The sequence below is a fragment of the Aythya fuligula genome, chromosome 23 (assembly GCF_009819795.1).
Source record: "Aythya fuligula isolate bAytFul2 chromosome 23, bAytFul2.pri, whole genome shotgun sequence".
NCBI classification, from domain to species: Eukaryota; Metazoa; Chordata; class Aves; order Anseriformes; family Anatidae; genus Aythya; species Aythya fuligula.
Window position 1 is genome coordinate 6145768 of NC_045581.1, and position 16722 is coordinate 6162489.

General features: G+C 48.1%; 1 protein-coding gene across 7 annotated transcripts in view; it reads left to right on the forward strand.

Moving 5' to 3' along the window:
* NFYC (nuclear transcription factor Y subunit gamma) overlaps window positions 1-13848 on the forward strand; it is a 28328-nt gene extending 14480 nt beyond the window's left edge. For 4 of the 7 annotated variants that reach the window (XM_032202197.1, XM_032202200.1, XM_032202201.1 and 1 more), the window contains exons 4-10: window positions 464-577; window positions 2812-2907; window positions 6851-7024; window positions 7782-7940; window positions 11518-11625; window positions 12369-12428; window positions 12956-13848. In XM_032202197.1, coding sequence (XP_032058088.1) covers window positions 464-577; window positions 2812-2907; window positions 6851-7024; window positions 7782-7940; window positions 11518-11625; window positions 12369-12428; window positions 12956-13075 — 831 coding nt within the window. In that variant the 3' untranslated portion in view covers window positions 13076-13848. The remainder of the gene's footprint in view (window positions 1-463; window positions 578-2811; window positions 2908-6850; window positions 7025-7781; window positions 7941-11517; window positions 11626-12368; window positions 12429-12955) is intronic. The other 3 variants (XM_032202202.1, XM_032202203.1, XM_032202204.1) reach the window with 3 other exon arrangements.
* Window positions 13849-16722: the final 2874 nt, after the last annotated feature.

The following is a 16722-nucleotide window of genomic DNA, read 5'->3' on the forward strand; positions in this document are numbered from 1 at the left end:
TTATAGTTGTAACATCAATATAGGAGCCAGGCTTTGTAACGAGCCCTCAGCCTGTCCTGCTCAGCTTCTGCCCTCATTCAGAATTGTCCTCACGTGCCAGGAGGAGGTGCTGGTTGTTACCCATAGCCAAGAACGCGCTGATGCCAATTGTAACTGCACGTTGCTGGCCTACCGTAATCCAGCACGATACAGAGCTCACGTCTAACTAGGCACGTATGAAACAGGCTTGGAAGACAGCCTGTATACGATCAGTACTCCTCACTGCGTGTTTAACTCCAGCCTGGTAATTATTTGGAGTGTCAGCCCCGCAGATCTGTTACGGAAATTCCCCAAGCTTCACCGTTAAACAATGCAACCGTTCAGATTTGAGTAACGTTATGAAGTTACCCTGACTACCACTCTGCTGCATTAGAATATTGATGGTAACCTCAAAAAAAAAATAAATCTGTAAATTTAATTACAGATGATCAGCGCTGAAGCTCCTGTGTTGTTCGCCAAGGCAGCTCAGATATTCATAACAGAATTGACTCTGCGAGCGTGGATACACACAGAGGACAACAAACGCAGGACTCTGCAGGTAACAGAGTTGCTCCTACCTAGCCTTCATCTGCTTCGTAGGCTGTTTCCAACTTCTTGTTTCCATAATATGAGGTTTGTTTTGTAGACAGTAACTTTAGTGCCTGTGTTTATCATCACAAACCTTGGTACAAAGCACAGTGCCCTGTGTAACTTAAATGAGTTTTGCTTAACCTGGTCTTAAAAACAAACAGACAACAAGAAAAACACACAGAGCTGCAGCTGTCTGCTAATTGTGGCCTGCTCTAATTACTTGGGGTGTCTGTAACTGTTGAACTTCATCTGATTTGTTTTTCAGTAGTGATTCTGCTAATGTAAGCTTGTGGCTGCTAGTCTGGGTTGATAAACGTGCAGAGATGAAAACAAAAACACCCACCTCTGCAACAGATCACTGTTCCCTTTGGACTGGGAGTCAATTCTTGGTGGTTCAGGAGTAAACTGTAGCCCTCTAGGGTCTTTTATGAAAAAATTGACGTGCTTTGTCTTAAATATTGATCAGAACTACCTGACCCTGCAATAACCATCAGTCCAGGCCCTCAGATCAGAGGTGAGAGAAATTTAGGGCCACGCTGCATCTCCCACACCCCAGTGCAGAGATTGCCATGGTGGCAAGCAGACAACTCTGGCTTCAGTCCAAAGCTGTGCTGTTGAGTGGGTGTCTAACCACTCAATCTTCCCTAAATTGGGCTAATGCAACTTCCTTAATCCAGGCTTTAATGCAGTTACTGTGGGAAGGGTTATTTGGTACACATACCAATAACATGATGCTTCGTAAGCAGCAAGTGTTAACTCGGGCACGTCCTGTTAACAGCTTTCAAGTTGTTATTTCAGAATTGTGCTTAAATCCTGATCCTAATGTATAAGACCTTTAATTGACCCAGGTTTTCTTTCTGAGAGCTTTGCCTCCCACAGCAGCTGCCATCCTGGAACAGCTGCTCTCCGCATGGACAGTGCAGCTGGAGGAATGCAGGCTCTCTTATCAAGCATTTAGGAAAAAATTTGGAGTGGAGAGGTCTGAGTTATGGGAGTCTATTCCGAAGGAAATTGGCTTGAACCCAATCCTCAGCATGGAGAATGAAATATGAGAGACATCTGTTCAATAAAAGTTTTCTTCCTGGTGAAGATACTTTTATAATGTATGCTGCCTGCAGAACAAAAGAAATGTCTCTCTTGTGCTTTCTATGTGATGATTGTTTGGCACTTAAATGCCAAGACAGTATGAGGTTTAGAAATGTCAACTAGCCTGAAATGTGAGGATTGATAGTCTTTTAAATCTTACCCACTCATTAGGCAGCGTAGGCATCTTTGTCTCAACTCATGTTCATATACATGCTTTATAAATTTATCTTCAGCTAATGAAAATGAGGCTTTTAATAGCTTCTTGAATCAGCTCTACTTTTTAAGGTGGCTTGCAGAAATTTTTAAATGACAGTACCTTTTTTTTTTTTTTTTTTTTTTCCTTCAAGACATTCAGTCTTCTTTATCCTAGGGTTGTTTCAGAACTTAAGCAAATACATTTAAGTGATGACTTATTGCTGGCTGACTCTTCGTTCAGGTTTTTAATGTTTTGACCTGATGTTAATGTTTTGTTTTCTTTTTTTTGGTTAAGATATAAAGGAAAAGGTTTATATATACGTTGTATATAGCAATTTCAAGAAGATATTTGCCTTGCCAGTTTTTCTTAAAAGCTCATTGGCTCTTGCACATCCTTTTTCTGATGCATGTTTGGCCAGTTTGCTAAGTATGTTTTTATCTTCCTGCTTTCTTTTAACTATTTTGCCCTTCCACATGCTGAAGCCTGTTCTCTCAACATCTCTTGGGATTCCCCTGCCCTGAATAAGATGATCCTGTGATTCTTTTTTTTTCCCTCCTCTCCCCAACATGTATTCTACATATGTTTCTAGTAATGCAGTTTCTAACAGTCATCTTCATCTTTTTGCAAAGCTTTTTGCACAGATCTTTGGAGTGGGTTTTTGTTTGACTTTTTAAAGTTCTTTGTTTTTAACAATTCCCCTTTTTTAATGTGCTAAAAGGTTTGTGACTGTTGTCATGAGCCCTCTGTAGTGAATTACATCAGTGCTGTTGTGAAGAATCTGTTTAGGCCTGGTGCCTGAGTAAGTAGATGACTGTAAAAACCTGAGTTTGTTAAACACCTTTGATTAAAAAGCCTTGACTTTATTCAGTGAGGAAACCGACTTCTAAAGCTGAAGAGTGGTTTTCTTTTTGTTGTTCTAGAGGAATGACATTGCCATGGCGATTACAAAGTTTGATCAGTTTGACTTTCTCATCGACATCGTTCCAAGAGATGAGCTGAAGCCTCCAAAGCGGCAGGTGAGACAGAAAAGTAGTTGCCCTGTTGTCTGTCCTTTCCTTGGTGCGATTTCACTCTCTAATTGGTAGAGTCTTAATAAAGAAGTCCAGAATCTCAGGTTTAAACATGAAGTTTGTGCCTCTTTTTTTCACAGGTTTCTTCACAGCAGTTTTCGGGTTCTTTTTTTTTTATAGTTTGCGTAGAGATTTACAGAAGTTTAACTTGGGGATTTAAGTAAGTAACAAAAACATTGCTAAAGAGCTCTGAAAACAAATGTTGCCAGCATTTAAAAAAAAATAACTTAAAAGTGTGCTGAGTCTGCATCCTTCTGAGTGTTGTGAAAGGAAGAAATAGGCATCTTTGCAGGAGGTGCTAGTGCTATGCACCCTTTGGGGCAGTCATTGCTACTGTAAACATCCTTGACTGGAAGCTGTAAGGTGTTAGAAGGAGCTTTCAGTCGGATGTTTACAGCGGCAGGCTGCTGCGGTCATCTGAGCACAAGATGTCCTTTGAAAGTTAACAGGCTCGTGCTTCACAAAGCGCTTGTTTCCCTCGTGTTTGAGACGGTGACAAAATTGCAGCGAGGTGGGGGTGAAGCTGTCTTGCTGCTTCAGATGCACAGAGAAACAGATCCAGGCGAACTCATCTCTTTCGCTTAAAATCTTGTTCTTTTTGCTGCTCCAAGTTCACCAGCCCAGTGATTATTGGTCTCTCTTCGTTACACGTTGCTTGAGAAAATTTCTGGGCTTCCTGCTGCTGGTGCACCTCTAGGGAAGGGTTTGGGCAGGGCTGCACCTTGCTCAGCAGCTCCTGGAATCCTTGCCCAGGGCTTGACTGCAGCAGTTTCTTCTCTGAACAGTAGATTGCAGTGGCTTATAACAGTTTATGTGCTTTCTTCAGCTGTTTTTCTGGTACTTTTGGAGGTTTGCAGTGCCTTAGTCTTTGAAATGTGCAAAATGATCCTTAAAATATCTTTTCTTATGGGTGCTACTGGAGAGGCTGGAATACTGTAAAAACAACTTGCTGGCAAGTGTTTTACTTGGAATATGAGAGATGTCAAAGAAAAGATTCCAATATAAATCAGGACAGCATGCAAGAAGATACCTGCTCTGAGCGCAGAGGCAGTGGCCTCGTTGTAGATCTGGATTTTGGAGGTGGTTTTAGTTTTTGTCTTGAAATCCTCATGGTCCTACTGCCGTGACCACCAAAGGGAGGAAATCTGCGCTTCATCCTTTTTGGTGACATCCCGAGTTGAGTTAACCTTGGGTTCTGATTTCCAGAAGCACTGTGACTCTCTAGTAAGTGAAGAAAACGCCTTCCCACGTCACGGTATGTGCAGGAGTGTCCATCCCAGAGCTGCAATCAGCTGTGGTTACAATTAGTATTATCTCAACACTTCGTTACTGGTGTGCTGGGAGCTCTGTGGTCCATACACAGGGTGAACATCTTGTATGGGAGCATGGCACGGCTCCTTCTGCTCTTCATCACAAGTTCCCTGCTTTATCCCTGCAGTAGTACAGCAGAGATGACTTATCCAAAGATCTTTAGTTCAGTATTAAATAAAAAGACAAAGCAGCAGCTGGTGCAGGTGCTCTCAGTGTTGCACTTAACTGGGGGGAAAGGGAACCCCCATTTCAGTTTGGTTCAGGTTGCAGTCTGAGGTAAGGCAGGAGAGTTCTGGCAGTGCAAATTCAGTTCTTTTAGTGCCTCGTTCAGTTATTCTACGTTGTAGTGCTATATATATATATTTTTTTTTTATATATATTTATATTTGAGTACTCGGTGTTGGGGAGGGAGAACATTGCCCATATTTTCCCTTGCCTGGAGCCTTGTGATTTACAGCAAGAAGAAACCCCTCGTGATTTATAACCAAATTAATGCGTGAAGTATTTTAGCAGCATGTGTTGGATGCGTGCAAGTTGCTAGGTTCACTTGTCGTGATGCGTCACACCAGAACTGTCTGCAGGATTGCACAGCATCAGCAGCGGGACCCCGTCAGGTTTGGACTGAAATAGGCCTTGGAGATGAAATATTCACTCTTTCTGAACACTGCTGAATCATTAAAAAAGACTTCTAGCAGCAAGAGAAGTTTGGAGAAATAGCTGCCTGATAACAGCCCAGGTCAGGGCTTTACAGTGGAAAATATTCCTCTGATTCAACAGTGTTGAAAAGGAGCTGCCTGTAGGCTGACAGCCTGCGCTTTTTGGCTGGGGGTGCAATCTGCATTTTATCTCTACCACGGAAAAGACTGTTTGACAAGTTAGTGTTGGTTACGTGGAGGAGCTGGGAATGAAGCCGTGACTGTTATGTTGCTCTGGTAACTAAAGCTATGGCCTGAAAATAAAGGATGGCAAGCCATGCGATATAACCTACTGCGAGCAGATGGGGATTTGGAGTCACTTCGGTGTCTAGCAAAGGCACCTTTAACCTGGAATAGATACCTGGGGCCTTAATTGAGGTTTTGGGTAGGAACTGAGGATTGGAGTGCTCTAGAAATAGCGTGCCCAAGGCCTGGGCTTCACAGAAACAGCGACAGCTCTCCTGGATGTGCAGGGTTATGGTGAGCTGGAGACGTGTCCTGTTGAATATCTATTTTAAATTTGTTATTAATCCCTTCCCTAGAGGATTGGATGAAGCGAGGGGGAATTAATGGGTGAACTGCCGTGTGTAGGAAGTCCTGCACGTGTTTGGTGGCTGGCGGTGCTGTGGGGCAGCGCCGATGTTTGCTCTGAGAGCCCTGCTCCGAAGTCGCTCCGTGGTTACAGCCAACTGTGAACAGCTTAACCTTTGGGGCGTGATCTTCTGGTAGGCTGTTGAGAAATCTCCCTTTGTTTAGCTGCTGTCCCTCCGAGAGGCTAGCATCTGGGGGAAAAGGCTCTCTTACTCAAGCCTGGTGCCCATCAGGCAGCATTCACCAGTTCTGTTTTAACACAAATTCTTCTTTTTCCATCCAGTTGGGGATGCTGAAGGTAAGCCACGAGCAACCTGCTGCTAATGCAGGGGAGCGGAAGGGACTCGTGCAGCCTGGAGCCTACCATGTTGTAGCACGTGTAAACATCCTACACTCTCAGCTGTGAACTCGAGGTGGCTGGGAGAGGATTGTTTACGCCTTCTGCCATGGAGTGAACAGCTGGTGAGCCGCATCCTCTGCGAGGTGCAGACCTGACTGCTCCTCCGGGGAGCCTGAGGGTTTGGAGTCTTCAGCATTAACTGCTTGCCACTTAATAATCGCTCCAGATCTTGCCTAAAATTCCCTGCTTAAGATATTGTTAATCGTAAGGGGTTTTTCTTTCCCAAAGACGTCCTTAGATAAAGCAAAACATCCATGTTGCAGCCTGTGCTTCAGTCCGTGAGCTAGAGCAGAGGCTTTTTCTTCACGCTCTTGAGAGATTCCTGCTAGCAGCAGAATCAGGCTGCCAAGAGCCATGGTGCAAGATGAAGTCGTTACGGATCTGGAAAAGCTGGGTTTAAATAAATAAATAAAGGCACTACAGCATACATCAAGTGCGTGCCTTCTATTCCGAGGGGCTTAACATCAGAGCTAGATTAAGATTTGTGTTGGACGTGTGGGCTAAGAAGAGGGTTTTGCTGACAGCTGAGGCTCTGTGAGTCTTCCTGGTGCATTTGCAATTCATTCAGTGCTGAGATAACAGGCGATGATGGAATTTACTGATGAGGAGTTGCGTGGTTTTCAGCTCTGGTAATTTTATACATTCGCTTCTCATAATGAAATTGGTGACTGCGTGATTAGACGTAAGATATTGGAGATGGTTTTGATTTCCATATAGCTGAATAAATCAGGAAAGCCGGTTTGGATTTGTCATCTCAGGGTTACTTGAGTTAAACTGTTAGGGATGAGGGGTTGATCATGGTTTCCCGTGGAGTATGCTTATGGGAGATGGGGTGGGCAATCTCTGTGGCTCTGTTCCCTCCCCGTTCACCTACCTTTTCCCTGTGCTGCAGGAGGAGGTGCGTCAGGCTGTGACCCCAGCCGAGCCCGTCCAGTATTACTTCACGCTCGCCCAGCAGCCTGCTGCAGTGCAGGTTCAGGGGCAGCAGCAAGGGCAGCAGACCACGACGTCCACGACCACCATCCAGCCCGGGCAGATCATCATCGCGCAGCCGCAGCAGGGGCAGGTGAGTGCTGAGCAGGGTTTGGGGGCTTTGCAGCTCAGTGCAGCCACTGAAACCTTTAGTCAAGAGCAAGCAGTGGCAGCCGTAGGATGAATTCTTTTTTTCCCCATGCAAGTGAAGCTGGAATAAGTTTGAGGCTGTGTTTGTCCACTGTCAATCATGTGACTCTCACTGTGTGTGTTTTTTTTCTCCACTCCTCACCTTTATTAATAGCATACTGAGGTTAGGAAACTGATTTGAAAAAACAATGAAGAGATGCTTTAAGAGGCACAGTGTTGACATTGATAGAGAAACGGGGCCTGCTCTGCTTTTCTTAATTATTTTTTTCCTTTATCTGGCAATCGTGGTGTGTTGGTGAGGCTGGTGTGGCACCTTTTGCTTTTGTAGGCAGCAGGTTCCAGTTACCAGCCCACTGCCATCTTCAGAGCTCTGAAGTCTCAGTTTGAGCCCTTACTGGCACTCATTTTCTTGAATACATGTGGCGTGTCTCCGTGCCTCTCGTTGGCACAGTTACCTATCTGTAAAATCAGAAAATCAGCTTCCTGCTTCACAGCAGCGCCGTAAAGATAAGCGTGCAGGAGCAGGCCAGGTGTTCAGAGATGTTAATAACAAGGATCACGCAGGTCCTGGTTTCTCTCCAAGGCACTTTAAGCATCAGGAGATAACGGTGGGTCTCGGGAGCAGCCTGCCTGTCGCTTTTGGCATCCTGTTGGCCTGTGTCGGGTCCTTGCTCGGCCCTTACCTGCTGTTCTGAACGCAGACCACCCCTGTGACGATGCAGGTGGGAGAAGGCCAGCAGGTGCAGATCGTGCAGGCCCAGCCGCAAGGACAGACCCAGCAGGCGCAGAGCGGGACCGGGCAGACCATGCAAGTCATGCAGCAGATCATCACCAACACGGGAGAGATCCAGCAGATCCCGGTAAGGCTTCTGACCACCAGAAACGTGTAACGTTGCAAACGCACCATCTGCTGGTGTTCTGGCATGAGACTGTACATGGATGCTTTATTTTATTTTTTTTTTTAATTGTAAGAGGAAGTTTGGATTGAGTGGTGTGTTTCCTGCACTAGGAGAGGAAAACAAACCAGGTGTGATGTGAAAGGGGGAATAAATCCAACCCGTCTAGTGCAGACTCAGTGCCCACCACCAACACTTCCCCCTGAGTGGAATACTTGCTATTAGGAAGCAATAAATAAAATAGTTCCAGAGTAAACCTGAGTTCTCCACTACAACATGGTTTCAATAAAGTGTAATTAACTTCTGTTGCCTTTTCTTGGTTCTGCCTCTGCAAATCTGAAGTCGGGACCTGGCAGACTGAGTGGGAAAGGTGCCATCTGTGAGTTATTAATAAGCTTTTATGTTATAAAAAATATTTTACGAAATACTTTGGAGGAATTGCTTTGCAGAACCAGGAAATATCTTCTCGCTTTCACATTAGCATAGATCTGCTGAGGCCTTAAGAACGGGATTTTGAGTGCCCAACATCAGAGGTAAATTTTGGCACGTGTCCTAGGTAAACACATGGGTCAAAAAATGGCATTTTTTCCCCTCTTTGTAGCTTCTAACAACCACAAAGCCGGGGCTCTTGATTCCCATCTGGAAAATTTCGCACCTCTTAAAAAAAAAAATCCATCCAGTTCTGTGTACTTAACCAGCAACACGAAGGTCAGACCAAGTGACCGAGACAAGCACTTCACTTTGATTTCTCTTATTACGAGGCTTCCCCATGGCTGGGGCAAAACCCATCTTTTCCACAAGTCTGGCTTGTCAAGGTTCGCTAAGCTTCCCCCTGTCTCTTTGTGCTTTGACACAGCATCTGGAGAAAAGTTCAGGTGGTCGGTGCTGCCAGATTTTTCCAATTCACCTCCCACTTCTTCTCATCTCTTAAATCTTCAGCTAATTCCGACTGCTCGGCTTAAGGTGTTGGTCCGAAAGGAAGCTCTCTGCTTGCCAAATGTGGTGTTTTCCTACAAGCAACCTTTTTTCTCCTCTGTGCTCTCCACTGCCTTTCTCTTACATTCTTATTTTTTCTTTCTTTATGGAAGCCTCTCTGAGATACTTGTTCTTAAAAGCCTTTGGGAAGGAGATCTGCACCCCTGCTTGAGTGAATCTGTTAAAACAGTACCGAGTGTTGCAGCATCCTCCTTTGGTTTGGCAACAGAAGAACAGTTCAGACTTGTTTTCCAGTCGTCTCTGCTGAATGCTGCAACTCCCTGCAAGAAAAGGATTTGGAGATCTACTGAGGGAAAGAAATCTTCATAAAGCAGCTGTGAGGGGACCGTAGCGTTGTGCACAAAGTGCTGTTCTCCACGTAGGTGCATCCAGTTGTAAGTGATCATGTGCTTTATGAAAATGTGTGTCTGGAGGCTTTTTAATTAGTGCCTGCTTTTGGCCAGGCATTTTCTTCTACCGTCCTCTTGCCTGGGAGCATTTAAGAGCAGGTAGTTATGGCTGGTCCTCAGATGCTGCTTAAATTAACAGATATGAGATAAGAACTGTCAAGTGCCTGAGCATGGAAGCTTTGTCTTCAGGAGCGCTTGGGTCTCTAACAAGCATAAGACTATAAAAGAGAGTAACTTGGGAGTGGTGTTTTAATGAAATACTCACAATTCTCCCTTCAGCATTTAGCAGAGATGCTGTTTTGCCTGTAGTTAAACAGATCTCCTTTTAATCACAACGTGTCGAAGAGCCACAGTGTGTGGAAGATGAAACACCTTTCCCCCTTTCTGCTTCCACCAAACGAAGGACAATGGAGCGGGGGAGCCGTGCGCTCACCACGAGAGCTTGTTAGTGCCCTCACCTGGAAATCACTTTGTGTGGTTCCACAGAGCTGCAGCCCTCGGTCTATTCAGTGCTGCCATCCATTTCGCTCTTTCTGCTGTGCTTTTATTATTTTTCCCTTTCTATCTCAATACAGTTACCATTGTCTTCTGATGGTTCTTTTTTTTTCACCCTGGTATCAGTTAGGGTTCAGCTAAGAATCCTTCTTAACGCAGATATAAAAGTTTGAAACACTCCCGTAAAACCAGGAGCATCTCTGAAGATTGCAAGAGTGCTGAGAGAATCTTCCCAAAACTCTCTGCTGGCTTTCCACACACTCCTGATACTCTGCTTCTTCCCTGTGTTTGCTCTGGGACTGTGGGTTGCCTGTGGGAAGGTGGCTTTATTCTTTTTAAAAACTGAGCAAAGTTGGAAGGAAGGAAGCCTATACATCAATTAAACGGTAATCGTTTGTTTTCCCATGTTAATTTTGTGTTAAATTTCATCTGCATCTTAGCCTAAGCATTGCCAGGCCAGCTCTGTGGAGCTTACTGACAGTTCTGGTAGAGCAGTTTTTCTAAATGGCTTTGATCCATTCTGTTGGTAGTATAGTTAAAATCGAAGCAGGAAACCCCCAGCGTGGAAAACATGCTCTGCAGGCAGATCTCAGTGCAGAAACAGATTCTTTATTGAAATGTTTATGCTCATGTGGAGTTTATTTGCTCTTGAAATAATATTGGAGCTTTTAGACACAGCTGGTGAAGTCAGCGGTGTTTGTGTAAATGCCAAGCCCATGTTCTAGGCACTTCCAACCTTTGTCAAGTGAGCCGTGTTCAAGTGTTTTGTATGTCTGTCTTCACCCTTTTTAAAAAGAAGAAAACTTAAAATATTTTTTTTCTGTGTATAATTAACCTGAAGGCTATGAATCTATAAATAACGCAAAATGAAAAATTCAAGAGTAATATCAAGCATGTGGTGAGCTTTTTATTGCTTCTCAGATGGGTATTAGCAGTATCAGCTGTTTGTATCACAGAAAATGCAAAACGAGAGCTGAGGTTACTGCGATGACACTTTCTTCACATCCCACTCCCCCAGGCATCTACCCTTGCAAGATCTGGGTTGTAGGAAATAAATCTGCGTTTGAACGTAAAACACAAAGCACCGACACAAAGAATTGGCCTCTGCCAGGTGGGGAAGAGCTGTAATTAAAGGTTCCAAATACTATCTTGCAATATCCCTGGGTTTTGTCATCTGCACTGCCTTCGTTTATTTGAAAATTTCCCGTATTTTCTTTTTATATTTTTTTGGCAGAATGTAACAGGAGTGTCATTGTGTGCAGCTAGCTCGTGAGAGCTTTCTTTATGTGAAACAATGCATCGAAGTCGTAACTTGGTTCTCCTAACTAAAAAGACAAATGAGTGTCCTTGATGCTTTCGGAAATTTAGCAATTAATATGCTTTAGCTACTAACTGACCACTTCCATTCTGGAGAAAGAAAGAAAGAAGTGATGTGGTGCTTCTTTGGGGTTTACTTCAAGAACCTGGAGGAGTTCTGTGGACATCGTTCTTGCTTTGGCAGGTAGTGGTAGTTGCTCATCTCAACCGGTAACCAACTGAAGCTTCCCATGGCATCTATTACTCTGGCTTCTGTTGTGGAAACGAGAAGGCAAGTTTGTGTGTTTCAGGTTACACAGTTCCCTGTTTAATTTTCTTTCCCTGCCCCCTCCGCTTGTCTCCAGGTTCAGTTGAATGCTGGCCAGCTGCAGTATATCCGCTTAGCCCAACCTGTGTCAGGCACCCAGGTAGTCCAGGGGCAGATCCAGACGCTTGCAACCAATGCACAGCAGGTACGCACTCTGACGGCAGGGCTGACATTAACTGTTAAAGTGTTGTTCCCTAGCTCCTGAAACTGCAAAGTCCAGTTGAATTTTACCAACTCTTGGGCTAGGGTTCCTGCGTTTCTTTTCTTCCTGTTACCTTGGTCAGAATAACGAAGCGAGGAGCGTAGTGGAAGTTTCCGTTACCTGTACGTGAAAGCTGCATGCGTGTGTGTGCGTGCGTGCGTGGCTCTCACTGTATAAAGCTCGTGCTGCCTCTGAGCTGATTGCAGGTAAAACTTCAGTTCATCAGCCTTCTCTTTACTTCTGCTCCTTCTGGCTGGGTGAGGGAGGAGCAGCAGCAGCGCGCGCTCTCAGGAGGGCTGTTGTAGAGGTGAAACATCAGGGCCAGCGTTGCTGCCAGCAGGTTACCTCGTGGTCTTGGTGAGGCTGGTCACCAAGGGATTCTTCTCTGCCTGATAGGAGAGCTGCTGCTTTTCTGTGATCCTGGAGCCGCATTCTCCTGGTGCCAGTCAGAGAGGACATGCTTGTGTTTGGTTTGGAACAGCTGAACCCCATGTCCCCTGTTCTTGACTTGCAGTTAGCACCAGCATGACTGCAGTCCAGCGGCATGAGATGTATCTTACCACGTGGTGGGGGAACGAAGTTTGGAAGAGTCTAAATGCTCTTGAAAGGCCGCGGCAGAATATTTTGGTGGGGTCCTAGCCCTCTCCAAAATGCCCTCAGTGATCATCCTTCTCTTACCCTTGCAGATAACGCAGACAGAAGTCCAGCAAGGACAGCAGCAGTTCAGCCAGTTCACAGATGGACAGGTAAGAATTTGGAGGTTGTTGGTGCTACGTCCCTTTGAAGTCAAAGGCTGGAAAGACTCTTTTAAAGTCCGTGTGTTCGGGCAAATCGACTCCTCCAGGTAAAACCCTGCTACTGCCACCAAACCCTAAGCAGACGCAGGACAAGTGAATGTTGTGCCACTCTTAATTCAGGTGGATTCTTCACGTTTGGCTGCAGCTCCTCCAAATTAACCCAGCCCCTTGCACTCTGCCTAGGATGCATTTTAATCCTAACCAATTCAAGAATAAAGGTCCTAACGTTTAGCTATTGACTATTGCATAAGCAGCGCCAACTCAGTCTGGGCATAAGAAATTCACAGAATTACTCCAGACATCCATTGCTTAAATCCTACCAGCGGCGCTTTGTGCTCCGTTTTCTGGGACAGATATGACTTGGACTTGGGAGCTGCTGTTATCAGCACCACTAAACTCGTAGGGTTAATGTGCTCGGAGGGAAGGAGCGCTGTGTGTGTGTGATGAGAACTGACAGCCCTTTCTTCCCCCTCCAGCAGCTTTATCAGATCCAGCAAGTGACCATGCCTGCAGGCCAGGACATCACCCAGCCCATGTTCATTCAGTCCACCAACCAAACCTCAGACGGCCAGGCCACGCAAGTGACAGGGGACTGAGGGCACCTCGTGTCTCCGTGTGGAAACAAAACCACGTTACAGCCCCACGCTGGCCGTACCGACCCGGTCTGATGAACCCATCTGCTTCTCTGTATCCGTGCTCAATATTCAGCCTACAGTAGGCTGCGGTCTCTGGTGCACTATACGCCTTCCTCTGGTGGGTATGAGAGAATATCCAGCAGACACTGACAAGAAGGCAATATTTGTATTTTTAATTTCAGAAGTCAATATTTCAGTGTATTCAGCTGCTCGTTCGACCCCCTGGAAACTGAAGAGAAGTCATCGAAAGGAATTGGCAGCATCTCATTGAACGATATGTAAAACGTTTTTATCTAGTGAAATGATTAAAGGGTACTGCCTCTGGTTTGTTGTAAGAGCTTTATTCCCGGTATTCTCTTTGTATTTTTCTCCGAATAGAGCTAGATTCAGTCCCACCATCTCAGTGGTCCATTAGGGGCGTGGGGGGGGGGGGGCAGTGTGTATGTGTGTTAGATTTTCCTCTCCTGCCTCCTTTTTTGGTAAGCCGGAGCATTGAGTGTATGCAGCTAGGGGGCAGGGAGTAGGGGAAGAGTAATTAAAGTGAAAACAAAAACATTCCTTGTATTATGACTGTATTTTCTAAGGGCAAACAATTCTTTAATTTGGCCTGGTTTATTCCAGAAACACTAATGGAAGTCTGGACAAACCCCAGCCCTGCTGTTAACTGTTGTACTAGCTTCAGTCGATGCATGTAATATAAGCTTCATGAAACAAAATAAATTTCCTTTCTAAGATAACGTCTGCACTTTCTTTGGGAACCGGTGCCCAGCATCAACCTGCCAAGCGAAGCGCAGCCCCAGTCCCTGAAAAAATCACCCCAAAGTGGTGAAACCAGCAAACGGGGCTTGAGGGTGGCTGCAGAAGGGGCTTGGTTGGGGTCTTTGGGAACACGAGCGGTGGGGTGGGACCTCTTTTTGGTGCCCACCAGCCAAGGAGGTCTCTGTGGGGTCGCTGTATGGTGCCTGCCTCAGCACAGCAGCATTTTGTCAGCCTTCCCTGCAGCTTCTGCAGCAGCGAGGGGTTTGGGGCGGGTGTGAATGAGCTCCAGGAGCCAGGTTTCACTGAGCACACGGCGAGGATCCCGGCGGCGTTGGGGCCAAGCCTGGGTCTTGGCTAAAACACGGCTGAGGTTTTGTAACTCCTAATCTTTGTGTCCACCATCGGGCGATTTGACATACTTGGCACGTCGTCCAGGAGGGGCTCTGTGGCTTTGTGCAGCGCCTTGGCAGAGCTGTGACAGCGCAGGGACAGTGCCAGCACCAGCAGCTGCTCATTTTTCCTGCCAGAAGAGCCGAGCTCGCCGTGGTTTCGCAGCGAGGAGCAGCACCAGGAGTGGTGTAAAGTCCATAAACGGGGCCGGGTTGTTCCAGCGAGGGAGTTTGGTGCAGGAATTGCAGCTCCTGGGCCAGGTGAGGAGGTGAGGGCACCCCTGGGAGTCCTAAAAGGGCTGGGAGCCAGCAGCGCCCTCAGCTCCTTGCAGGATGGGCACCACCGCGCCTGGAGCAGAGTCAGCACAAAAATGGGAAAAAATAGAATATATTGGGTGAAAACTCCGCGTGTGGGCTGCGGCCACGAGAGGGCACCCACGGGTGGCTGCTGCGTGGGGACGGAGGGTCCTGGGGACGGAGGCTCACAGGGATGGAGGCTGGCAGCCACCCGAGCTGGACTCTGCCCAAGAGCTCTGTACCCAAAGCTGGGCTCTGCCTTGCGTTTGCTTGAAGGAGTTTAATTGGGGATGGATGTATAGACAGACAGATAATTAAACAAATAGCTTGAAGGACACAAAATGTGTGTGAGCTGCAGCGAGAGCCCCCCCCTGTGATTGAAGGCAGGCTGCTCTCACCACTCCGGCTGGCTCGTAACGGAGCTGGTTTGGCCAAATTTTTGGCAGACGCGGGTGCTCCGCAGCCCTCCCTGCCCCCTGTCCCTGCTCCCAGTTGTCCCCAGCTCCCGGGGCACAGCCAGCCCCGAGCACCCCGTCCCCAGCATTTTCCATCCCAGCCACCGAGCCCCAGCTCAGGCTCCCTCGTGCAGAGGTTTTGGCCACCTCCTGCCCTCCGTGCGCCCCCAGATCCTCCCTGGGACCCCCCCAGAGTCCCCCACAGAGGGCACCAGCCTGGGTTTTGCTCCCATCCCATCCCAGCTTCCCCATGGAGCCCCCGTCCCGCCGGTCGCCCTCCCCAGCCGGCAGCTCTGCAGCTGCATACCAGGGCTGCAAAACTTACTGGAAATCCTCTAGATGCAAATCCTGGCCTCAAATCCCGGCCTCCCCGTCCGTGCCAGGAATTCGAGCTGCAATCCCAAGAGGGCAGCAGGCTCCGAGCACGCAGGCCCTCCTCGCTCACCAGCACCCGGCCTCGGAAATCCTCTTTAAAAGTTCCACCAGGGGCCGGATCCAAGGATGAGAGGGGGGCTCTGCGGGATGCCCGTGGCCAGGCAGGGGGTAAAAAGCCAGCAGAGCCTGGGACGGCTCCCCAAAACCTCTGCTGGTTCTGCTGGCTGGGCCAGTACCCTACAAAACCTCCCAGCTCCACGGCAGCAGGGGATTTTCCCAGGATCTGCGCAGGTGGAAAGCGTGACCCCGGTGCAGGATGCACCCCTCCCAAAATCACCCCCGGGTGCTCTGCTGGGCCGGGAGGGAGCAGCAGCACGGCCACAGCTGCAGCCTCCGAGGTCCCCTTCTCCCCCCAGCTTGGAGAAGCGATGACTTTGTTTAAAAAAAAATCCCTAATTCTGCGAGCGGAGCTCCCCCAGAGCTTCCCCAGCACGTCTGGGACCTCAGCCTGCACCCTCCCGCTCCAAAGTGGGAATAAACCCAAAATTTCCCACCCGCCCGGCCCCCCCCCGTGCCCGTGCCCCTCTCTGGAAGTCCTTTCAGGTCACCTTAACTCCGCAGGCTCCGATCAATCGCCAGGTGAAACCGAAACCGCGGGGACGAGGGGGGCGCAGGAACCCGAGGGAGATGCTGAAGGTCAGGGTGCTCCACGGCGAGGGGGGGGGACGCTGCATTGAGACCCCCGAGGAGCTCAGAATTGGGCTGCAGGAGGGCGCGGGGCAGATTTTGGGTTGGATCCACACGGTTACAGCCCACACAGAGCCGGATCTCGTTGGCGTCTTGGTGCCGTGGTGCTTTTGGGGCACCCTTGGGTGCTTGTGGGGCATCCTCGGGGGGAGATTGGTTTTGCAGGCTGGCCCTCGGGGTGGGTTTGGCCAGCACGATTTCCCCCGAGCCCCCTCAAAATCAAACCATCCATTTCTTGTGTGTGCTCCCCCAGCCCGACCCCATTACCGCAGCGCTCACGAGGGCCCCGTGCCCGTGCCAGGATCTCCAAGCACCGCGTTAAATAATTCACCGCCCGGAGCTGGAACTTGCGCTCCTCTCCTGGAGCTCGGGGCCCCGGGGCACCCCCCATGGGGTGAGGGCTGGGGGGGGGGGGAACCGGCTGCAGCGTGCCTCAGTTTCCCCGTCTGGTAGCGGGGGAGCTCGGGGGAATAAGGTGGCAGAGCAAAACCCTTGTGGGTGCGCGGGACCTCGAGGACAGGGGAGGAATTGGGGATCCTGGGGTGCTCCGGCCCAGGTGCTTTGGGGTGCTCAGCACCCATGGGAT